This window comes from Ostrinia furnacalis, unplaced genomic scaffold (genome assembly GCF_004193835.3).
Source record: "Ostrinia furnacalis isolate ACB-3 unplaced genomic scaffold, ASM419383v2 OfSCF5217, whole genome shotgun sequence".
NCBI lineage: Eukaryota > Metazoa > Arthropoda > Insecta > Lepidoptera > Crambidae > Ostrinia > Ostrinia furnacalis.
This window is the reverse complement of record NW_021135456.1, coordinates 110,397-135,698: the sequence shown is the minus strand read 5'-3', so window position 1 is coordinate 135,698 and position 25,302 is coordinate 110,397. Positions and strand designations below refer to the sequence as shown.

Below are 25,302 nucleotides of genomic sequence, written 5' to 3'. Positions count from 1 at the left end.
GTAAAATGTAAATGTGAACTTTATTGTATAAATGATTTAGTACTGTACTTATAATAGATGTATTGTGTATAATCCTTTTAGAATAGACAAGACAATCATTAATTTATTTTATTCACTTGTTAATGTATTTCTAAGCTATGTTGACTGATTGTATATAATTTTAATAACCCTAATCTATGATGCAATAAATACTGTGAAATTTATCGCAGTTTGTAAATATCTTTGAAAATTTGTTTTTTACATTTGCTGTTTATCATCTTAAATTGTTTGATAATAATCATGATGAGGTTTATCGGTAATTTTTATGTGTTGTAATGAATACTGCTTCCCACTTATTTAGATATTGAAAAAAGTGTGAATCAGTATAGCAAGCGCCACTATATGATATACATTTAGAAGGAAGTAAACGTCTAAAATAATCTTGGACCTGCTGCTGTCTTTCCCGAAGACTATAATCCGGTCCTTTTCAAGGCGAGAGTGAATAGGCACTTACAGGGCAGATATGTACCATCCTAGACTACATCCCACTTAACATCAGGTGCGATTGTGGTCAAATAACTGCCTTGTTATGCATAAAAAAAATCTTGCAGTACAAATAGAAAGTACAGTTAGTATTGTGAGTAGACTACGGACATTGATCATGATTTGTGTGAAAATCATCCTAACACCTATTAAAGATTTACCGTCTTTCTCTATGTGTATTGTTTATTGACGCACACATTTAAAAGGGGTGTTTTTTTTGTTAAGGAAGTGGCTGTAAAGATTCGTGTGCTATACAGGGAATGTGTCTGTGTATTTGTATATAGCTTGTTGTATCGGAAAGGGCAAAGAAAAAAGATTTTTTATTTGTTTTGTTTTATATCGGTAGGTGTTTGTATAATACTAAAGGTGAGTATAGACTAGAGCATTTCTATGTAATGAAGGTATGGTAAAATAACGGTAAAAGAGAAAATGGTTGTTTCGTGACATGACGCTAGATAGTTATTTAATTTTTAGCGTTAAGAGTCGCATCTCAAACTAATTAATTAATTAAATTAGTTTGAGATGCGATCATGCGACTCTTAACGCTAAAAATGAAATAACTATGTAAAGAGCTGTTTCATCTTAACTGACAGTTAAATTTTAAACAATATTTATGTTTGATGTTTAGGGGTAGGTATACCCAAGATTGATGAAACAAACGCTGGCCGTAACCACGTATTAAATTTAAAAATTGCGACGGGTTCATCCAGTGTCTAAGTAGCTCAGTTGGAAGAGGGTCATGGGTTCAATTCCCGCTTTAGGCAGTTCAATTTTTTCAAGTTATTTATAATTAAAAAAAAAATGGGACTAGATGACAAGACATTGCATAGAGCGGCTCGCTACTCGTTCTTCTGTTACAAGTAAATGCTCTAGTCTATACTCACCTTAACGCTCCAGAGTTTATAACAGAACTGCTTATAATAATTAATAATTATATTGTTACTTGAGTAATTTCGTAATGTAAAGTTCTCTATGTAAATTTTAGCAAAAAATATTATTGTACTGAAAATAATGGTCACAGATGTCAATTTAGTCCGGTTAATTGTTTATGTTCTGTCTCACTCCGTTTTACACATTCCATTTTGCAAATAAAAATTTGAAGTTTTATATGATAGATATTTAAGTGAGAATACAAATAGTCGATTATAAGGGACTGGGTTCGCTACATTTTGGAACAGTTCACAAACGAACGGAATGATATTCTAGTGAATCAGTAGGTAATCAGTTCTATAATAATTATGTAAATGCTTTTCCCGCCTAGAAAAGCCGTCTTTTGTTTTTGAAGTTCCTAAACAAGGAGTGAGACTAAAAATATTCCGTGATTGTGCGCCAGATTACACTTCAAAATAAAACAGGATAAACTTTATACATGTTTATTTTTCACTTTACCACAAAACTGACATTGTTACTAACAATTGATAACCGTAAACATCCAGTATGCATCGATACAGCATCACATTTAGTGGGATGATAAAATGGAAAGAAGGCATTATAAATTTTTCACTGATTCTGGAATTAAAATCTTTTCCAATGTTACCGCCATCTATCGGCATTACAAAGAAAGTTCTTCCAAGTGATGCAAGTTTGTTCTGAAGGAGAAGGCTAACTTCTGTTACCGCCATCTAGCGGCATCAAGAACAAACGGTTTAAGCTCGTGAAGAGGAATGGTGCCATTCAGTTGGGGATATTTCTCTTTAGGCGTCTAATCCTGCCCTCTATTGCTGATAGCATGTAGTACACAGACTTCAAATGGTTCTTGTCTGTGCCCCCACAGATGTTCGTGAGGCTCGGTGACAATGCACAACATGACATAGGCCTGGAAAACTCGGCCCTATGGTGGCTTGGCATATGGTTCCTTATCGTTTGGCAGCCCAGGTCCTCGCGACCGCTCGGCTTCATGGTGCAAGCTTCGGCGTAGGACAGCTTTGGGACGGTCGAGAAGTACAGGCATTGCTCGGTAGGTGGCGGCGACAGGCGTTTCGTTACTGGAAAAAGTATAAAACTTTTTCTTTTATTATTTTGATGCGACTTGAATCTTGATTTGTTATAAATTTGAAACTGGACGAAAGGCAACAATATTTTTTATTTTCTGTTCGGTGACTCAAAACTTTTAGGCAGAATAATCGGAACATCGGTTATGCTTCTAAGATAGTCTAAATCAATTTTTTACAGTCTTTGTGGTAGTAATAAAAATTAAATAGTGTCACCTTTTTCTTTTACGCGGCCCAAACGCTTAGTCAACAAGTTGCTGTAGTATCTGCAAGAACCCACTAGCTGGGTCTTCATACGCTCCTCGACGAAATCTGTTGGGGAATAAAAACCAAAAGTAAAGCTATCTATCGTGATAAATCGATCAAAGTAAACATGATATTTCTGCTAAAATTAAGGTGAATCTCCCAAAATGTTTCACATATTTCCGAGAGGAAAAATGACGTTGTTTCTCAAAACAGAAGCCCCTTAACGTTTGGTTAATAATAAAAGATGTTATATTGAAAGTGCTTTTATGAGAGGCGACGAAATTTACCACGCGAGTTTCCTGTTCACCTATCCTCTGCGATTCATTCACCATTCTATTGCATTTGAAAGTATTCAATGGTAAAATGCCTCTATCAGCCCTCCCCACGCGCGGCCATTTTCCGCTCTGCCGGCCAGGCCCGCATAACCAACCTGTAGAGCTATCGTGAATACCGTAGCAATTGGGCATCCTGAATATAATTTTGAACCTGAAATTTTCTTTGTGTGAAAATATTTGGAATTTGACCAATTTGAATTGAATAGTATCACACAGGTTTTTGTACTTAGTAAGAATAAAGTACTCTTGGGAATTTTTATCAATTGCGAATTCGTAGCAACTTGGGTTTTGTTTGGTGTAATCTACATATTTTGGAAAGATTAAACCTTACCTCTGCTTTTACTGTCTTACTAGACTAATGCCCGTTTTCACCATCATACCTAATTTTAAGTGACCTCTATGAAAACAAAATGCCTGTTATGTGTTACCATAGGGGTCACCTAAAAATTAGGGATTGATACAGGCATCCGTAGACTAACCTGAGTCGAAATACGGTGGTATCTCCAGCAGCCTGGCGTGGCAGTTGGAACACGTTTGCGTAGAGTCCTCCAGTGACGCCCGTGGCGTGTCGTACGCGAATACGTACTCTGCTATAAGTTGAAAATTTAAGATTAAGTAGCAAATAAAGTTGGATAACTGTATGAGATTATTCGGAATTAACAAATTCTTAGCAATATTTATCAATTTGTTTGTTGTTGTTGTTCGTTCGTTTCAGCTGAAAGACGTCCACTGCTGGACAAAGGCCTCCCCCAAGGATTTCCACAAAGACCGGTCCTACGCCGCTCGCATCCAGGCACCTCCCGCGACCTTCACCAGATCGTCGGTCCACCTAGTGGGAGGCCTGCCCACGCTACGTCTATACGTGTTGTTGTTGTATGAAACTAAAATGCTATTGTGAACTTGTTGTTTGTTTTTCTATAGAAAAACTGGATGATAGTTTGGCTAGTACCTCTTTTGACAGTAGGGTCAGTCTTCAGACTGCAGTGACAGTCGTCAAGAGTGGCCAGGCCACAGCGGGACGTGAGTATGGCGGCCGACCGGATCGCTAGGGCTCGGATCATTGCTGCTTCGTTCTCTGAATTGGTGCGTCATCAGTTGGAAAATACAGAACTTTATTGCGATGAAAAGTTAATTGCGAACAAACGGCAAGCGTTGAAGCGTCAGCGTTTCATATAAAAAAAATACTTTGTTTTTTATTTATTAAAATTAAGATCTTAAGCAATTTATAGAATGGTCACCGTTATCACTTTCTAGTACTTATTAAAATAACTTACCAAAGTAATGGTGAAAAGGGATTAACGCAATTATTCACCCGAACTAATTGGATCAGATAAATTAATTCAAACGGTCTGAAATTAAATAGCCGAACACTAAGTCGGCGACATGGCGTCCTCAAACAACCGCCAATTCAAAAACAAAGATAGAATTAAACTTATTTTAGTGAGCTTAATCTCTGAAACCGTAGACAAAACTGCTAACAAGCTTTATTTATCTTTAAGACTTGTTTAAAGGACTAACGTTGTATTAATTTAAAGTTGGTAACTACCAACTGAAATAAATAAACAAACAGAAACAAAACAATGGACCGATTCTCATACAAACACCGACCACGGATTATTTTATATTCTATGAATTAAAATCAAGGCGATATAAAGCAGTCAACTACGAATACGTACTTATTTACTTTACTTAATCTTAGAAAAAAATATGCATCTGACAGCAGCAGAGTACCTTGATTTTCTATTGAGAAATTAATGAAACTTTCATTTTCTCCCTATTCGAGATCAGACAAAAGCCTCTTGTTTCGACGAAAACCTTACAAATGAAGCTTACAGTTTGTAATGATTAATTAATGAATACTAACCAATGTCAGGAACGTGAGCCACTTTTGGATCGACCACCGGGCGGAGCTTGGAATCCTTTACAACCATCTTCGTTGTTTCATAAAGAGCTTTGTATACTAAAAACAAATACAGTGAATTCATGTACAGTGCATACAATGATTCATCATCATCATCATTTCAGCCACAGGACGTCCACTGCTGAACATAGGCCTCCCCCAATGACTTCCACATCGCCCGGTTGGTAGCGGCCTGCATCCAGCGCCTTCCTGCTACCTTTATCAGGTCGTCGGTCCACCTTGTGGGTGGACGTCCCACGCTGCGTTTTCCGGTACGTGGCCTCCATTCCAGAATCTTGCTGCCCCATCGGCCGTCAGTTCTGCCTANACGTGTTTTGTCTTTCGCTTCATAGATTATTATATTAAAATTTGGATACTGATACAAAAGTCACCCTGTATGTAATGAGGTACGTATGTAGGTAAGTACGCATTTATTATGGAAAACCTTGGGAGAGGCCTTTGTCCAGCATCCAGACGTCATTTGGCTGAAACCACCGAACGCATTCTAGTCATGGTAGGTTAGGTTCCTATACTATCCTAAGAATTATTGATTACCTACATGGCCAAAATACCTTTCAGCATCTTTGGGAAGCGTAAAAAAAGATAAATCCGGTAGATTTCTTTTCGAATTTGAACACCCGAACGCCGCACAATATTTCTTTCTCTTTAAGTCCATTTTTAAATAATACTTCAATCATAGAATTAGGTACTACAAGGCACGCCAGCAGCGTCCTGACGGGCGCGCGCGTGACACTCGACTGATATAATACCCGCCGGGGCGCTTCGCTGTAGGTAATTAGCGTTTTTCTTGAACTCAACATACAAGAAAACCGATTGGTATGTCGATTCCGGTGCTAGCGCACATATGATATCCGATAAAGAACGTCTGTTTGATATATCGCCCGATCCAGTCATGAAGCAGATTGTAGTAGCAAATGAAACAACAGTACCAGTATTATGCTCAGGAAATACGAAGTTGACAACAGTAGTAGCAGATTCAGAGTTCGACATTACTGTGAAAAATGTTTTATGCATTCCTAACCTCACNAGCATGTTGGCAGCACTGCAGAAACGTCAAAGTCGAAAACGTCAATGTCAAAACCTACCAAAACAACAATACGCTGTTACAAATGCAAACAGCTTGGACACTATAAAAACCAGTGTACTAACAACAAAGAAAAGGAAAGTACAGTGTTCAGTGCGTTTTTCTTGAACTCAACATACAAGAAAACCGATTGGTATGTCGATTCCGGTGCTAGCGCACATATGATATCCGATAAAGAACGTCTGTTTGATNGTCGGTCCACCTTGTGGGTGGACGTCCCACGCTGCGTTTTCCGGTACGTGGCCTCCATTCCAGAATCTTGCTGCCCCATCGGCCGTCAGTTCTGCCTACTATGTGCCCTGCCCACTGCCAATTCAGCTTGCTGATACAATAATTACCTACCTATTTAATATGAATAAATAAATTAGGAGATGAAGCACATCAAACAACAAAACATTCTGATGTGCTGTCAACTGTATTCTATTTAATTTATAAGTAGTTTTGAAACATGACGCTATGATTTAAAGGTTCGGCCAAGCTAACGCGTTCCGCGACTGCCGCAATCGCGTTCCAGAAGATACGTGAAAAAATCCGCTATTTTAAAATCAGAAACGTCAAAATAACAAGCACGTTCTGATCGCCGATGGCCGCGTGCAGACGCTGCATAGGTCGCCGCGGCCAATGACAGGCAGGATGCGTTGATGTGAACTCATTGCTTACAAATTCATACACGACGTCTGATTGCCATCGCGCACGCTGGCTGCACCGCGTTGGTTTGACTGAACTTTTATGTCTATGAATTTATGGAATATCTTGGCTAGTTACCTTTAGGCGTCAGTACTTCAGCAACCACGTTGTTGCCCTGATGTCTCTGCTCGTAAGTGCTGCCCGAGGGATACACGTCCATGTCCATTTGATCTATCGCATGCTCTCGACAATTTGGGCCTTTGTCTGAAACACACTCCCATGACAACGTTTTAAGGCCGAGTCCATGATGTATATGTTACAGGAAATGTATGAATTCTAGGAATTGTATACTATTCCTAGGAAATGTATACAATTCCGAAGCTATTTAGGAAATGTACAAAATATTGCTTCAGAGATTTTTTAATACGCACATATCCTAGGAAATGTATATACTTTTCCTAGGAATTTTATAGAATTCCAAGATTGTATTAGGAAATGTATAAAACCAAGCGGCACTAGTGCGGTCGCGTGATCGTGTGCCCCTCGGTACGCCTAAAAAATTTCATTTAGCCAAACCACATTGGCCGACAGGTACTTTTAACTCACAATTATTATTGTTTAGCCTGACAGTTGTTTTAGCACTATTATACTTTGGCCGAAAAAAATATTTGCCTAAAATTTATTGGCATACCTTTCTTTCGGCATCACGCATATTACGCTGAAGCATTGGAAATCCCTAATTTTAACATCTGTTTTATTAAACTATTATTGGCATGAAGGTTTTAGTACTCCTGTAGCTGGATAACAAAGTCTCGGTTAGGTTAGGTTAGACTTGCGACCTTACACATACACAGCTGCCGCGGTAGCGGCCGCCGAGCGCTATTTAAGTTTCGGAGAAAAAAAGTGGCGTAATAAAAATGATGTTGTGTAAAAAAATTTTTGGCTTAAAATTTGTGTGCCATAGACAATTAGTCGTGTACAAAAAATTTGGCGATTCGATAGAGACCCCACAAAATCGGATGATGCAATACCCTCCCCTCGCACCGCATGTCCACGCGTATTCATCGAAATCTTATACATTTCCAATTGCTGTTTAGGAAATGTGTAAATATCCTAGGAAATGTGTCTAATATAATTTACATCACACATTTCCGAGTGATTTTAGGAATTATACACAATTCCTAGGAATTGTATACAATGACGGATTTCATACATTTCCTGTAACATATACATATTTTTGGAAAGCCGGCATATCAAGCTTGCTTGTGCTGTCGCTGTACATTTGACATCGAAAATGTCTTTACAGTAAAAATGTTGCTCAAAATAATCATAGTAAAAAGTATGATTTAAAATCATATCTGCACACTATCTATTTAAACAATGTTTTGTAGATAGTGAAATTATTAAGCTAATTTTCGTCGTTGGAAGAAAATTATCTTATTAGAAAACATGAGACTCATCATCATTCCATGCAAAGTTATTTAACTTAATGAAGAATGAAGAATGATTTCATTTGCATTCGCCATTGAATAAACTCCCATCGTCCCTAATTGGAAGAATATTCTTTTCATAATATTTCATACCAGCCATCGCTCACAAGTGAATGTACCTCGGAGATCCAACTTAGCGTAAGATCATAACTTAAAGCCTTTCGAACGTCTGCAAGCACACCTATAAACCAATTTCGACTTCATGTTTAAACTACTGAGTTCACATTCAGTCTGCACGTTTATCTAATTATAGAGCGTAGAAATTTGAGTGCGCAATATTGCAGTTGCTCCTTTTCATTCGTTATAAAAATGAAATCTCTAGCTAGACCTGATTAACTCACAATTTCACTAAATGCATTATTACTCAATCTATTTAATATGACCATAGTATAAAATATGTAATGTTTGTCATAATGTACAAACCATAGCGTTAAAATTGAATCTAAAAGACAGTACGTTACCATCACTTCCATAGTTTTGCTTATGCGACATCTGTACCGATGCATCAATACGTTGCTTATGTACTGCACAGCGTGGCTTGTCGTATACGAACACACAATCTGAAAAAAAAAAAGAGAATACAGGACGTTTTAAAGTAGGACACACAAAACTTACGTTCATATTGAATTTTCAGTTCACTACGTGAAGTAATAGAGCTAAATTATTAATAGAAAGGTGATAATTATTACAAGTGTGTTTAAGTTCATGTAGTCTATAAGTGACTTACCAGAATTCTCATTGCTTTGACTACAAATCGACGGTACCGGTAAAACACACTTTGACGTCAGAGCGCTTGCAGACTTTAGGTAATCCGTATTCGGTACTATCGTGTCAGTTGCTACAAAAACAATTGCAATGAATTAGATAGTATACTTTAGGGTCATAGCAGACTTGCTACTTTTGGATCAGCGATTAACAGTTTGGTAACTTTTCAAATATTCGAAGTCGCATAGCTTCAATATTGCAACAAAGCGCAGTGAGTCGCCAAAACATTACACAATATCGCTCCAAATTGCCGATTGCTAATGCTAAAAGTGGCATGTTTGCTATGTCCCTTAGACCAGCTTCGATGACGCAGCAGCGAAACAATAGTTTAAACTCTTTGTAAATCCTACCTATTTGAACTTTCTGGACTTCTGAACGCTTATCGTTATGGCGCAGTTAGTGCTACGTATTTTATCCAACTTTAACGTTATACTTAATTTGGAACCGGTCTTTGATGGTTGGTGTCTCTCTAGGGAAAAAATGGTCCGAGATCACTCTTTGAAAAAATATTATCAATTTGAAAGTGTTGATAAATTTTGACACCATTTTGACCCAACATAAATTATCTACGCCAAAAGGAAAAGAACAGAATCGCAATTGCTTCGGATTAATTCTGTTATGTTAGGGTTTTCCAAAAAACTTGATAGGTAATCAAAATTTCTCAACAAAAATCACGTAATCAATACCTGCGTCAGAAATATCTGGACAAGTTTGGAGAATAGATTCTTTTAAATTCTTCGATAATACATCATCTGAAATCAGCAAATGATCAACATGTTTTTAGTGACAACCATCAAGTTTTACACTTTTAGTTATTGAACCTACCTGAAGTGAATTTGTCTGAAGTTTTCTTGAGCGTGTTCGGCGGTGATATTTTTTTGGTGACGGAACTTATTGGTAAAACGTCAGCTAAACTGTCATCTGATACTGATCCCATTTGAGGTGGAGGCGTTGCCACTGCAACTAACCGAAAAGTAAGTAATTAGTATTTTCTACAATAATCATACTTTATGACTCCAAAGTAATACAATGTTTGCCAATTGGAGAATTAAAAAATCGTTGTTCTGTGCACTAATTGTAGCCCGGTGTACCTGTATTCATACTGCATACCACGCTCTGTTTTGACTTCACAATTTTGAGTGACTTTTTAGTTGACCTCGATGATTTGTTAGAGCTGGCAATAGAAAGCGACGCTTGCTTCAGAGTCTCCAACGTGGACTGTTCTATGTCAAGTAGGGATTGGTATTCTGGAAAAGAAAAAAAAAACATTTTCGCAATTGCGCTTATCATCATTCAAGATTTCAATTACCTACTACTAATTTTTTTACGGAGCACTATGGGGATTTCTTAAAAAGTGGACTTCTCAAAATGGTGAGTGGCAACACCCCGTTAACGATTCCATACATCGAAGGACATGTAAAATTGTCTGCAGTTCTCACAGTTAGCGCAGAGCATATGTCTTTCCAAAATTAAATTATGCGGAAAGTTTATGCCATTACAGACCATATCGTAAGTATTCGTTTTAGGATCTCGGCCAAGCCACACGCCAGAGCTAGAATTGATTCCGCTCGTTGGAAGTAAATTGTGAACGGCACGCACCATTTCTCCTTGCGCACGAGGTTATTAAAAATTATGTAAGCAGTATGAGAAAAGCAAATTTTGGAGCGTGGAAAGGTACGGAATAAGTTTCGCGGGGTTGCAAAATTGTTGCAAATAATAGTTAATGTCATCAAAGATTGTTATAAGCATCGTGTTAACACCTACCTGCAAGTGGAGTCAAATACGGCTATTCCTGTACATTAAAGTCTGTATGACCAATTTATTACAAAAAAATAGAGAAAGAAAAAAAAACTTTTTTGGCAGTTTAGTGTACCTTTATCTGCATTAGTGCATCTCTTGATCCACTTAGCAGCGTCCAGGTTGCTGGACAGGATGGTGCTGGCGTCTGACGTCATCTGCGAGGATATTGGCTGGCCGATGAGGTGGGACAAGGCACTTAGTTGATCTGCAGTCGAACGCTCTGGGAAATACAGCCCCTCTAGACAAAGCGACGTTCATGACAGGTTAAAAAGGATGATCGGTTCGCTAAATAATTTTTTAAAGTAGTTTAGATTTTAGTGTTACGGCGCGTGGCGGTTCGTGAGTTCGCGAGCAAGACCGAGATAGGACTCTGTCGCGGCGCGAACCACCGCCTTTATTGGCTTGTCGGCCGTTTGGTGTAGTGGCACAGAATAATAATAAGTACTACGTACAGAAGTTTTACTTCGCGAAGGTATTTAAAAAAATGTATGCTCAATGTCATTAACAATATGGTGTAATTTAGCTCGTCTCAAGAGTCAAGCACCATTTTGTTGACAATCGTCAGTGATCGGCACTGCGCCGAAGCTATAGGGCTGACTTCGGTAAAATGATGTGACGTGAGGTGCCAAATGGCGGAGGAAATACATGATTTATCATGAATAATANCAAGAATGTGAAAACTGTCCAGGATGTGTGGAAACGCCTGAAATCACTCTTCGATGATTCCGGATTTCAAAGAAAAATCAGTTTGTTGCGACATCTAATTTCAATCCGATTAGAAGACAGCGAAACTATGACCTCATACGTGACACAAATAGTAGAAACAGCTCAGAAATTAAAAGGAACTGGATTTTCCATTACTGATGAGTGGGTGGGATGTTTATTGTTGGCTGGATTGACGGAGAAATTCACCCCGATGATTATGGCCATCGAGAATTCCGGGATGACAATTAGTACGGACGCCATTAAATCAAAATTACTGAATATGAGTGCTGAAGTTGGCAGTACTGGAACGGACGGCGCTTTTTTATCGAAAGGTTGGCAGCAGCGCAGAAAGCATGTTGGCAGCACTGCAGAAACGTCAAAGTCGAAAACGTCAATGTCAAAACCTACCAAAACAACAATACGCTGTTACAAATGCAAACAGCTTGGACACTATAAAAACCAGTGTACTAACAACAAAGAAAAGGAAAGTACAGTCACAGAATAAGTAATAGTACAGGTACAGAAGGATTACTCCGCAAGACGATTTAAATAAATACGAGTCTTGCTACGACGCGATACAGTGGAATTCAGCTCGCACAGCACTACGTACCTACAATTTTATTCACCTACAAGTTTTGTCTCTTTCTATCGCGTGCCTCTGAACTCTTCTTACGCTGTTAGAGTTGCTGTCTAATGGAAAAATAATTAATCTACTTATACAGGGTGAAACCTCACTACAAATCTCCTATCGGTTAGTGAGTTGATACGAAATGGAAACAAAGTGATCTTTGAAGACAATGGCTGCGAGATAATAAACAGCAGAGGTGTACTTGTCGGCAAAGCAGTTTTGACAAATGGAGTGTATAAATTAGACATAAAACAAACATGTCTATTGGCTGGCTCAGCAGTGCAAGAAACCAGTATGCTATGGCATAGAAGGTTGGGCCACATCAACAGTAAGGATCTGAACAGAATGAAGAATGGCGCTGTAAAAGGTATTTCTTACCCCGACAAGGCAGAAGTTGACAAGTCCCAGTGTGTCACATGTTGTGAAGGGAAATTGGCGAGACTACCCTTCTCACACAGAGGTTCCAGATGTGAGAGTGTGTTGGAGGTGGTTCATGCGGACGTTTGCGGCCCCATGGAGACGGTCTCAATAGGAAAGTCAAGGTATTTTCTCCTATTTGTCGACGACTACAGCAGAATGGCATTCGTCTACTTTCTTAAGTCAAAGAGCGAGGTGTTGGTGTGCTTCAAGGAATTTAAAGCCAAAGTAGAGAGGCAGAAGGGAAAGCACATAAAGGTACTACGGACAGACAACGGCGGAGAATTTTGTTCTTCAGATATGGAAAGTCAATACTAATAATATTAACTACTTATTTACCTCTCAGTGTATTGAGGCAACTTAAAAAATTACATTCTGTGTTTTTATTATTATTTAGGCAGTTAAATACTGCACAGTATTTAGTTGATTTAGTACACCATTTTCTTTGTTTTTTTCCATCATAAACAAGAATACGCGTGCGTGAGTCAATGTTTGCTCGTATGTGAGGCCTTGTCGAATAGTATCCTGTAGGTGGGCCATCGTGCGTGTTTTGTTTTCGACGTAAACTCGCGGAGATGAACAGGCCTGGTAGTGGTTCGAAACGGACTACTATTCCAGAGGTAGCGGGTTCGATTCCCGCACAGTACAAACAATCGTGAACATATTTGTTTGTATTGGACTGGGTGTTTTCTATATTATAATAAGTATGTATTTACAAAAAAAAAGTATTTAAGTATGTTTATATCCGTTGTCTAGTACCCATAGTACAAGCTTTGCTTAGTTTGGGACTAGAAGCGCAGTGTAAAATGTCCAAGGATATTTATTTATTTATTATTTATTTATGTGTTTCTCGTCGTCTCACAGGGCTAGATTATTACAGCGTTCAAAGGTAAATAATAAACAATAACAATAAACTTACGGTTGAAAGTACTGGTATTGATAATGCGGTCCCCTTGGTCGGCACAGCTGATGCTCTTATCTAAATTCTGGCTACGCCGGTTTGGGTATATTTGGGTGGAGCAATTCGTATCTAAAACAATCAGAAAGTTTTTTAATTGGTGGTGTCACTGAATCATAACAACTACTAAAAACACATGAAACAATAAAATTGTATAACCCGATTGAGCTAACTGCGCACCTAGGGTTTCTGATTTCTCGACCTATTTTTTTTCTCGAGTTTCGAGAATTCTCGAGGCCAAAGTCTCGAGTTTTCTTGGGTCTCGAGTCTTTTAATGAAAACTGCTGAAATTAGATGAAATTTAATAAAAACACAGGTTTTTTTTAAACTAATATACCTACTTTTATGCACAACAATCAATATTAGAATTAAGTACCACTTATTTTGGTAAGGAAATAAACAAAAAATAAAATCTTCATTCATAATTAATATTTACTAATAATCATAGCAAAAGTCGTAAAGTCGCGTGTTCTTAAAGGACAAATAACAATAAATATCTGGAGCTATAATTGAATCACTTGTTTTCTAAAGAACACAAGTCCAAACAGCAAACATCGTAAGATAAATAGTTTTTTTTTATGAACAAAAAAAACTTTAATAAATTTTTAAATTTCTTACAGATAATGACTTGAATAAACTTTACGAGGAGGCACGAGTACCTAACCTAACGTCTGTTAGGTAAGGTAACTGTCTAGTTAACAACTTTTTCAGTTTTTAAATCAGTCAGATTAAACATCCCAACTATCCCAACTAATATGTCTGTCTGTCTGTCTGTTACGCTTTCCCGCTTAAACCTCGCAACCGATTTTGATGAAATTTGGCATAGAGATAGTTTGAGTCCCGGGAAAGAACATAGGATAGTTTTTATCCCGGTTTTTGAAACAGGGACGCGCGCGATAAAGTTTTTCTGTGACAGACAAAATTCCACGCGGGCGAAGCCGCGGGCGGAAAGCTAGTACATAATAAATATAGCATAATCGTTGGTGAACATTATTACTTAGTTTCGATGGAGATCATTACTTGCAAATCAAATCAGTTAAAAAAGGAAAGACTAGGCCAGTCTAAAAGCAACGTTGACCTATTAAATAATTTAAAAACTTACTTTTGTCTAAGAAAATAGCCTTTCAAGAATATTAAAGCTTCAAAATCGAAACTCGAGAATTCTCGAGCTCCGGTAATTTTTTTCTCGTCTCGAATGAAGCCAAATTTCTCGAGTTTTCTCGAGTTCGAGAAAGCTCGAGCAGAAACCCTATGCGCACCTCGCTAGAATGCGACTCTCCCTCGCATTTACCGCACACCTTCCCGCATTCTCCCTGTCTGTACCAGAGCGTTATGTGACGTCACGGCAGCCAGTTGCGCAGTTAACATAACCGGGTTGTACGCAGTTTTCTATTTCTTCATGACGTTAGCAAAATAAAATTAATAGCTATACAGTCAACATCAAACTGTCAATTTTGATATAAAATAACACTTGTTAACATAAAATGTCACAGTTTAGTGATTTGCTGTTATCTGTTCAAACAGACATCACCTACCTACTTAGTTTAATTCTCCAGAAGTTTTACCTTTTTAGATATAAGTAGGTACTTTAGATGCGATATTTTCAGAACCAGTTAAACGCCCCCCGAGATTTCATCCCCGCAAATGACAGATTCCTTGAAAAACTCTTCTCTCCATGAAAACTTTGCTAACAAGTTTTCTTCACCCCTTTTGGGAATTGATTTTTGGCTTCAAAGGAAATCATTATTCGAGTATTGGGAGACCAAGACTATTATACTATATTTCACTTAGAAAACGGAATTCAAAGCTCTTTTAGCTGATTCAATAAAAAAATATAGTTTTTGCAACTCTCGAAGGTGAGTAAGCTTTACTTGTGTGTGTACGTGTACATGCACACATCGATGGTGTCACCACACATGTAAAGCTCACTCGCCTTCGTGAATTGCAATAAATAGGACTACTGAATATTTCAGATCGTTGAGAAGCAGACTGCTAGAAACAGCTTTTTCCTTAACGGGATGAATCAAACTTTTCAAAATAAATAAAAGGTCACCTATTTTATGAATTAATAACTGTTGGAACTGGTTCAAATCAACTTCTTCGGTGATATAGCTGTTTCTTATTTAGTGCAAACGATTTGGCATCCGACCTAAAATACTTCACTCCCGAAACAATGTGTATCGAACGCACGGGTTCATTGTACGTGAAATTAAGAAACTTCGAAGCGAGACTTAAAGGTATTTAAAGCAATAAAATTACAGCTTATAAATTGTTTTCCGACTGTTTCTTTTGATGTTGTCAAATGCTAAATAAAAATAATAATAATGCTTGCTTATTTTTTTAATCTTTTTAAAACATCAGTATTTTTATTTTTCCTTGTGAACATCCTTAAAATAACCAAATTATTTAAATGAGGACTTACAAAATGAGTTAGTTATTATGCATCTTATACAGCATTTTAAATATTTTAACATGAATAGTGCTACAGGCTACGAGATTAAAATTTCGTAGTACCGTAGCACGTCGTAGTCCGTAGCATAATAACTGCTTGATGCCGTTTTTAAAATGAGTTGTTATATTTTAACTAAGAAATTTTACAATTTTAAAAGGTACATTTATGTAAAATGTTATACTTACTTTGAATAAGCTTGACGTCTGAGAGCGTGTTAGTTTCTATATCACATCCAAGTCGAGCACAACCGCATAGCAAAACTTGTTCTGTGAAGACAAAATAAATACTTAGGTATTATTATTTATTTAGAAGTTGATTTAAACCACCCAGGTGAAAAAAGTTGAATAACTAATTCATATCAAATATTTAAACATTGAATAGGTACCTGCGAGTTCTTTAGTGTCGCAGGCTTCGTCGAAGGGCCCTGAGGTCATCACTGCGATGGAGTTGTGTGGAGGCATCAGGATCGGCTCTGTTTCTAAATTGAAAATGCGGGTATCTGATATGGTTTAATTGATATGGCTGACATGGTGTGGTTACGATACTGCTCTTATTTAATTTGTTAAAAAAGAAGTCTAATTTGACCAACGCTTCGCAGCTACAAACATTTGTACATTATCTGACACTTTTTAAGGTGAATTCTTTCAACAAAATGTTTTACTTTTTAGTTACATACGAAACATCAAGACCACTCAAAACTATAACTACAATGTTTCTTTCAAGATCTTGTTCGTTCAAGCAAGACCGTTCTTACTTGAACGAACAAGTCTCAGAAAACACGTAAAAGTTTCATGTTGCATAAAATAAAATGTTTCCTAGAACTGAAAAGTGCGAACGTATCATACCGGGACAACTGTGCATTTCGCAAGAATAAGAACGAGAATATTCTTCGAATGAGAAATGTTCGGTATTCTTTGTCGTTTATGTTTTCCTGCCTTCAGTGCCGTTGCTTGGAGACACAATTTTGTATTGCTAGGAAATGTGAGTATGGAGTTCTAGAACTTGAGTTGATGTAGACGGTTTTTGGTAGAAAGTTTTGACTATAAAAGATCTACCTAGTAGGTTTCACGTATACTACTTCAGAATTCTTAAATTCACATTGACTGCTAAGTAACTTTCTGTGTAACTGCTAAATCAATTTGGATTCAATGAGACTTATGACCTAGATGAGGTCGCTACCTTTTGTCGATTTTTTTCGGTAGAGTCGTTGATGGTTGTGTTTAAAAGATTTTTTTTATACGGTGGTTGATTGACCGACAATGTAAGTTCATAATAAGTATCTCGTACATACCATTATCGTAGTAGGTTCGTCGGGTCGCTCTCGATCCAATTGAAGACGCGTTCAGCGGTTGGGACGAAATCAGCTTACTGTGCCCGATGCGAGCCGACTTAATTGAATGTTTTTCTGACAACACAATAGGCAAGTCAAACATGAAATTCTCAGTAAACAATAAGACAGAGAAACATCGCTTGACATGCCTATCATCAAGAAATTTTAATATTATTAGTTTGATCTCCCATTTAATCAAGTGCGGATTGAACTTACGATGCTTAGAATTTATGTTAATAGGGATATTATTATGCAAAACGCAACCCTGTTCGAGCGACTCAACATTGACAAATTAATTAAAGTTTTGCTAACGAGATTTTATATGCATTCTTCTATCTAGTAGTTTGTAACAACTGTGGTCACGACTCTACGAGCCGCTATAGGCATTAAAATTTAGCAGAGCTCAACGAAGCATTTAAATATTATTATAGTCTCTATTTGTCACTTTTCTAGCGAAAAATGTAAGTAGCTAACTTGGTTTTTTATTACCCAGGTTGTCTCGTAAAAAACAAAGATAAAAAGGCTGATTTCAAAAGGAATGTTGCCATCCAGTTTAATTTTAGTAAGTCGTAATTGCTATTTAAAAAATTGAAGCGGTGGAATTTGGAATAATAAGTTTGGAATCTAATTTAGGTTATTTGCTAACTTAGACACTTTTAGCAAAAGTTTGATTCGTATTTTCAGAATTTTTGCCAGGGATAAAAGTTTGCGTGTGACAAGTCTAGATTACTTTGAGCATATTTTAAGTCTAAATTCAGCCACGTCTTTTTTATTGTGGATGCTTTAAAGAAGTTTGAGTATTGAGTAATATTACTTTAAGATTACCATTGCTTTGTTCCAAAATATGACTGTACTGCGCCCAGGTATCGATCATAGATTTGTGCAATGTTTTCCTCGAGAAAACATCAGCTAATGACTGACCGACAGATCTTCTTTCTACGCCCAAGTTCGTGTTGATCGCTACAGACGCATGTTGCACGGTTGTTTCTGAAACATTTCGTTGTTGGATGGAAACAGGCGCAAGTTATTTGGAGGAGCAGGAAAGTAATACTAATAAAAGTTACACGTGCGTACAACATTTGATTCAAATGACATTTCCATATATGTAAAATATTACTTACTTTTGCTTTCAACTATTGTTTAACGCGCGTGTGAGTTTATTATTAGTAAAGGGGAAAAAGTATCACTGAAATTACGCAACTATTCGGAAACTTGGCTGTTTTTCAATGGATGAAATTATTACCGTATTATCATTGATTTCATAATAAAGAACTTTTAGCAGATAAAACGCTATGCATATCTTTCTAATATGAAAATTCTTTTATATCTTCTACTTTGAAGTATATTTCGAGGCCTTACCACTACCCTTTTCTAGATTGGTAGACTGTGTTTTCTTGTTTAGTGACGTGACTACTGAAGCAGAATTTTGTTCAACTGGAGTTAGCACTAAAGTAGACTTGTTTTCTACGGCAATTGGAGCTGTCCCTGAAAAACAAAGAAAAAAGAGCGAAAAGTAGTTTAATTTTGGTTTTTATGATTGGATATATTTGAGATATTTTAATTGAGATTGTGTCTATGTATTGAGGAAAGTAATATAAGGAAGTTAAAATATTTGCCTGTATCCACAAGCATTTGCGACTGGTACCACTGATTAATAAGGGCCTGGGTCGACAGCTCCCGAGTCTGTTTGATGTCTGAAAACGAATATAGGTTGAGATTTTCCGGGAAAAAAACTTTAAACATGTAAAGATCTGCCCTTTAATATTTCTTATGAAAAAATAAATCCTTCATAAGAAAATTTCTGAAAATTAATTTGTTTGATTTATTTATAAATCTGTTGCCAATGTACCTGTATCATTTTGAGTTGACGTTGTTTTCTCATACATAAATTCTTGGCTATCTTGGCATGGTCCTGGAAATGTTTTGTTATTTAAAAATAAATTTAACATTTAATTAAAGGTTAAATCATACAAAATATTATGAAATAAAGGTGTAGTAACATACCAATGCTTCTATCTTCAGTTGCCGTATCTTGTGGCGCTGTTGATTTACTTACTTGTAACGTTTCTGCTACAATAAAAATAGAATAAAACAGTTCATAATAGTCAGTTAAATAGGCAGGTTAAAGGTGGCGGTTCCCACCGCGACAGAGACAGGAGACTGAGACAAGAGACCGCGACTGTTACTTGACTTATGCCCGTTTTCACCACCAATCCCTTATTTTTAAGTAAACAAAATTCCTGTTATTTGTTACCATAGGGGACACTTAAAAAATAGGGATTGATGGTGAAAACGGGCACCTAAAGTCAAGTAACGGTCGCTGTCCCCCGTCTCGGTCTCGTATCTCGGTCTCCTGTCTTGATCTCAAATTCATGATTAAGACTAGGCGGTGACCACCGATGTTTAGTTGGCCGATAGTTGTGCCCGATTTAAAATTGTATAAAGAATCGGCCAAAGCAAATCGGTGTAATGTGCGCACTTCCATACATGCCCATACTGATCAATTGCCCGACTAAACTATCGGCCGACGAAAAATCGATGGTCTGCGCCTAGGCTAAGTCTTACCAGCAGAAACAGTTTTGCAATCATTGCAGCGACACTTGAGAGATTGGCTAGTCTCGCACTGACAGCTCACCGTTGACTTTGCAGTATGACCACCTTTTAAAAAATAACGTCAATGAGAAGGTATATTTAAAACAATTAATTATTTAATTTTCATACTGTTTAAGCTTTAGGTATTAGCTTAGCTTCCCTACTATAATGAGGGTTTTCGCGAATGAAAGATCCGCTAGATGGCGGGACGTGGATGTGGGGTCTGACTGCTGCGTGATTGGTGGATTTTGACATATCTGTCAATGTCATGTCAAAAATAACCAATCATGCAGCATTTGGACCTCGCGTCTACGTATTGCCATCTGGCGGATTTTTCATTCGCGAAAACCTTCATTAAATAAATATTGTTTGTTCGGTGATCAATTGTTTTAAAAAGTGTACCTGTCCCAAATTCTTTATGAAAGCTTTTTAGTTCACAAGAAGTGGGGTCCATAAACGTTATTTTCGGAATTAGTACGTATTCGACTCAAGTTATGTTTGAAAACAGCCACAAATCGCTTAGCAAACAAGTATGAAGATGGAACGAAAATATTTTCTAAACTATCGCGACAAATCACAAGTCCAATTTTGGTCATAAGTTGAACTACGTTTTACGGCTTTGAAACCAGAGCTATATCTAGGGTGTAAATCTCTGAAGGGAGCTGACTGTTCTCATTTTACGACTTATGAGACGAACTTGAATATAGCGAGATGTGGCGGAATCATAACTAAAGAAAATAATACTTTTCTGTAGTACATGTCCTTTCTCTCAAATGTTTATTAGAAAAACTTTGAACACTCTTGAATTTAGCTCTCTTTTAGTCAAATTAGAGCAGTAGATGCATTTTGAATTCCAATAAATGAACAATTAAACATGGAATCATAATAATATGAATAGTGTGATTGAATATGTAAGAAGATATTGAAAAGATAAATGACAAAATAGTGTTTCTAGCAGCTTGCAAAAATACAATATTGATAAGTAAAGCTTAATAATCTCTATAAGATATCATTGGAAATAATATGTTTTGTGTAAAAATACCACATGGATGATTTATGAAGAAAAAGTGGGTAGAGCTGTAGCAAGCCAACAGGCTTAGGGTGAACTTGGCATAGGGCGTGAACAAATAAATCATAAACCCTACCAGTGGGGGGCAGATCCGAGTCTGAAGTGACGACAGCCACCGGCAGCATCTCGGCTGACGATATAGACATGATATTGGGCTCTGAAAATATAAAACAATATTTGTAGTTGCCCATAGGCCTACTAATTTGTTCTACTAGTAGTATCACATAGATTTTTGCGGTAAGACTTCTAAATACAAATATTTTTACTACAAGACGCCATGTGCTTCGTAAACTTCGATAGTCGAACGGTGAAGAGGTTGGACTGGCCGACTCCTGATCCGAGGAGCGAACCCCACCGCCATTCGACTATTGTGGTGAACCCATTCCGTAACACAAGCGTATCTAGCTTACCACGAAAGGTTAATGGGATTATTATAGTAATTTGTATTTACAAATTGCTAATATACCTACTTTTAAAGAAAGTTCGCAATCTTAGCTTACCAGTGATATTATAGCTTCAGATTTACCTGTACGCTTCAAACGGGGCGTGACCGTTTCAGTGGCCAAGTCTGTTTTAATGATATCGTCTGTAAATAGATAATTATTTGTTAATGTTTGTGTCCTTAGGCATTCATCGTCACGCATAAGTATGGGTTAAAGTTAAACAATGACTATTCGAAATACTAAATGTAATTCTTACTCAATATTTGTTCTGGAGTAGAAATCTTCACTGATACTTTCTTCTTTGGTTTTGATGCCGTCGAGCCTAAAAAAATAATAGAATTATAATAAATGAAATTAATAATATTGTTGTTTCATCCTTTGTTACCACTTTTAAAGCAAATAAATCTATTATTTTCTATGCTGAGGGTTATAGGTAGTAACTACAGTTTAAAAAGTCCCATTTACCAGTCTTTGGGGTGTCAACGATGTTGCTTTTCGACGTCATCACAGACCTTTTGTTGACGTGAGTCGTTTCCAGTTTCAGTGATTCTGTTATAAAATCACAATATTCTGTTTATTTCCTTACGATAAAATATACCTACTCTAGAAAACTTATACATTTTATCTTTTAAACTTTTTTTAAGAATATTTTTTGATGAAAACCAACCTGTATTCATTCCGCATGGCTTATAAAAGGCAATATCCCCACTTATGATTCCAGCCGATTGGTTCTCGAATATAGGCGCGAAAGATATATCAGTTTCTGTAATTAAATAAACACTGTTAGTGGTGGACGCGAATCTTCATGAGCTTGAAGAAGAATGACGAGAGACCGCACAAGACTGACGTAAATGGCGATATCTATTGGAGGCCAATACACACTGGGTCGCTGGGCAATCGGAGTAATTAAATAAGTACCTATTCTGTTAGACCCAGATTCCACCAAGATGGAGGGGAGCAGAGACTCTCTCTTTTCTCGGAGATAATCAGATTTCGTTATTTCCACATCTCCTCTCCGTTCAGCTTCGGTGGAAATGGATAGAGTGGAGAGGAGAGGAGTTGTGCGGCCGATTCCCAGCTGCCTTCTTCCCGTGCTTCGCATACCTACCCGAAAGCGTCATACGATGCGTAGACAGCAATAGACTTACAGCTGACAGCTAAACACATATTTTTTCGTCTCGTTTCCTCTTCACTCAAAGTCAAAATTTCTTTATTTGTTTAGACTAATAAATAGTTCTTACAAATCGTCATTTTGCTCTTAAGGAGCCCTACATGTCTCATAATCTTTTTACCCTACCAGCGCTTCGAGACCAACATTTGGCAAGTGCTGAGAAGAAGCGCCACAAAAAACTCAGTCACCACTGTCTGCCGGTTAATATAAATAAATAGAAATAGCAGTAGTAGGTACATTCGATTCAGGAGCAGTTCACTGAATTTACCATGCATTCTTGTATGGTGTATCTTATAAGAATGAGTATACAAAATACTCGTCTTCTCTCGTCTCGTCCCGTCTCCGCTTTAGTGGAAACCGAGCCTTTAGTTTATTTCTAAATTTCCCTTGGTTCTATGAGAAACCTAACTCGCGATGATAATAACTGTATGTCCAATAATATAATAAATTACTTACCAATATTATTGCAAGTGAGCAAAACTTGCGTGGCCGCATCTCTCGGTTGGTTTAGGCTGGACTTTTGTATTGAATGTGGTGCGCTTGTCAATTTGTTGTCGATCGAATTCATGATCTTCACTTGGGTTCCTAAAATATATTTACGTGTAAATGGTGAACGTGGGTTGGGAAAATGATGTCATAATATTAACGTACAAATATAAAACAAGTTATTCCAGCGAACTAATTGCTATTAGAATTCCGTATCTCAACTGAACGAGTACTACGAAAAGGAAAGGATGCACGGATCCATTAGAAACATAAAAATTAGCAGAGAAAAAGATCTCACCATTAAAAATTCGAACATTTTTTAACAATTCATCGCTTTAGATCTACATATTGATTAATTTATTAATACCTACAACAATATACGATGAATTAATGAATGAAAATTTAACCTAAATTGGTGTCCATTGTCCGCAATTTATGAAAATTGATTGGACTTGTATTTGCATTCGTAGTTTGCAGCGAATCTGAAAATATTCATAACCAAATTATTGTATTTCAACACTAATGATGTTAAATGAATTAAACACATTTACTTATGTATATCGCTTATAGGTAAACTGCTTGCTTAACTCAGTCAGTGCCATATGGGAGCGGCACGGGAGGGGTGACGTGAATATCGTTTCAGCTCGGAATGACAACTTCTCAAAATGACAACCGGGGCGCAAAATGTCCACTTCTCGAAATGACAACTTCTTAAAATGTCAACTTCGCTAAAAGACAACTTCTCGTATGTCTATTTCTCACAATGACAAATTCGCATTTGGTCAACTTCACATAATGTCAACTACTTTGTAGCGTTGCAGTTTNGAGGCAGACAGGAAAGCACATCAAGGTACTACGGACAGACAACGGCGGAGAATTTTGTTCTTCAGATATGGAAAGTCTTTTGAAGAAGGCCGGGATAGTGCATCAAAAGACTAATCCATATACGCCAGAGCAGAATGGCATGTGTGAGCGCCTAAATAGAACGGTGGTAGAGAGAGCTCGGTGCTTGTTATTCGATGCTAACCTAGACAAGAAATTTTGGGCTGAGGCAGTTAATACCACAGTATATCTCCGAAACAGAACGTTAGCAGCAGGATTGAAAGCAACACCGTATGAGCTATGGACGGGCAGAAAGCCAGACGTCAGCCACGTACGCGTATTTGGGAGCACTGCCATGGTTCACGTCCCTAAAATAAAAAGGACAAAGTGGGACAAGAAGGCGGAAAAGCATATACTTCTGGGTTATGCTGAGAATACCAAGGGGTTTAGATTATTTAACCCGGTATCACAAAGCTTCACAACAAGCAGAGATGTGATAATAATAGAAACCAATTGCAACAACTCAGAGACAGTACCAGCAGTGGTGGAGGAGAAAAAGGTAGAAGACAGATCTAAGATATCATCAGACTCTGTAGATCCACCCGACAATGATAATACATACGTACCAGAGGAAGATTCAACAAGCTCCTGCAGCACGGACTACAACAGCTTATCAGAGGAAGATCTTGAATCCTGTGAGGTAGAACCTGTAGAACCTGTTACACAGAAGCGTGTACGAAAGCCGCCAGAGAGATTTGGGTACAGCAATGTATGTATGCCCAATCATGAAGATGTTGGATCAGAAAACCTTACCTATGAGGATGTCATGAGTGGTGCAGAGAAAGAACAATGGTCTGCAGCAATGAATGAAGAGTTGCAGTCATTCCATGATAATGAAGCTTGGGAACTTGTAGATAAACCCAATGATGTGAAAGCCGTGCAGTGCAAGTGGGTTTACAAGAAGAAGCTGAATAGCGACAACACTGTGAGGTATAGAGCCAGATTGGTGGCAAAAGGCTTTACCCAAAAGGAAGGTATTGATTACAAAGAGACCTTTTCACCTGTGCTAAAATATTCCACTTTAAAATTGTTGTTTGCTATTAGTGCTAACTTGAATTTAACCATTACCCATTTAGATGTAGTAACAGCTTTCTTAAATGGCCAATTAGATGAAACTGTGTATATGCAATTACCAGAGAATTTAAAATGTGAGGATAATAAATGTAAAGTTTTAAAGTTAAAAAGGGCCATTTATGGACTAAAACAATCAGCAAGGGCATGGTATATAAAAGTTGATTCATGTCTGCAAAGTCTCAATTATAAAAAGTCAGATTATGAACCTTGTTTATTTGTAAAAGTGTCAGGAGATGAGAAAACTTTTATTGCTCTTTTTGTAGATGATTTTTTCATATTTTCGAATTGTAACAAAGAAGTAGATTATCTGAAAA

The 25,302-nt window shown here is 37.4% G+C and overlaps 1 protein-coding gene across 1 annotated transcript; it reads right to left on the bottom strand.

Annotated features, from left to right (window-relative positions):
* Window positions 1–65: 65 nt before the first annotated feature.
* On the bottom strand, window positions 66–23,513 carry LOC114360875 (uncharacterized). Its single transcript, XM_028315721.1, has 27 exons — window positions 23,440–23,513; window positions 23,003–23,131; window positions 22,043–22,138; window positions 21,841–21,924; window positions 21,632–21,697; window positions 21,459–21,518; window positions 21,009–21,089; window positions 19,837–19,929; window positions 19,276–19,341; window positions 19,121–19,183; window positions 18,888–18,965; window positions 18,631–18,756; window positions 18,097–18,258; window positions 17,233–17,346; window positions 16,327–16,419; window positions 16,127–16,207; window positions 13,451–13,561; window positions 10,855–11,019; window positions 10,073–10,228; window positions 9,807–9,944; window positions 9,668–9,733; window positions 8,944–9,054; window positions 8,678–8,776; window positions 6,865–6,990; window positions 3,574–3,684; window positions 2,730–2,825; window positions 66–2,507 (listed from the first exon to the last, which is right to left on the bottom strand). Exons 1-27 carry the CDS (start codon window positions 23,453–23,455, stop codon window positions 2,197–2,199), a joined length of 2,898 nt encoding a protein of 965 aa, XP_028171522.1. The 5' UTR covers window positions 23,456–23,513; the 3' UTR covers window positions 66–2,196.
* Between the last annotated feature and the right edge of the window lie 1,789 nt (window positions 23,514–25,302).

Coding starts and splice junctions, on each gene's coding strand:
- LOC114360875 (XM_028315721.1), bottom strand. Junction 18,757..18,887: donor GCAAATGCTTGTGGATACAG/GCAAATATTTTA, acceptor TTTGTTTTTCAG/GGACAGCTCCAATTGCCGTA. Junction 2,826..3,573: donor ACCACCGTATTTCGACTCAG/GTTAGTCTACGG, acceptor ATTCCCCAACAG/ATTTCGTCGAGGAGCGTATG.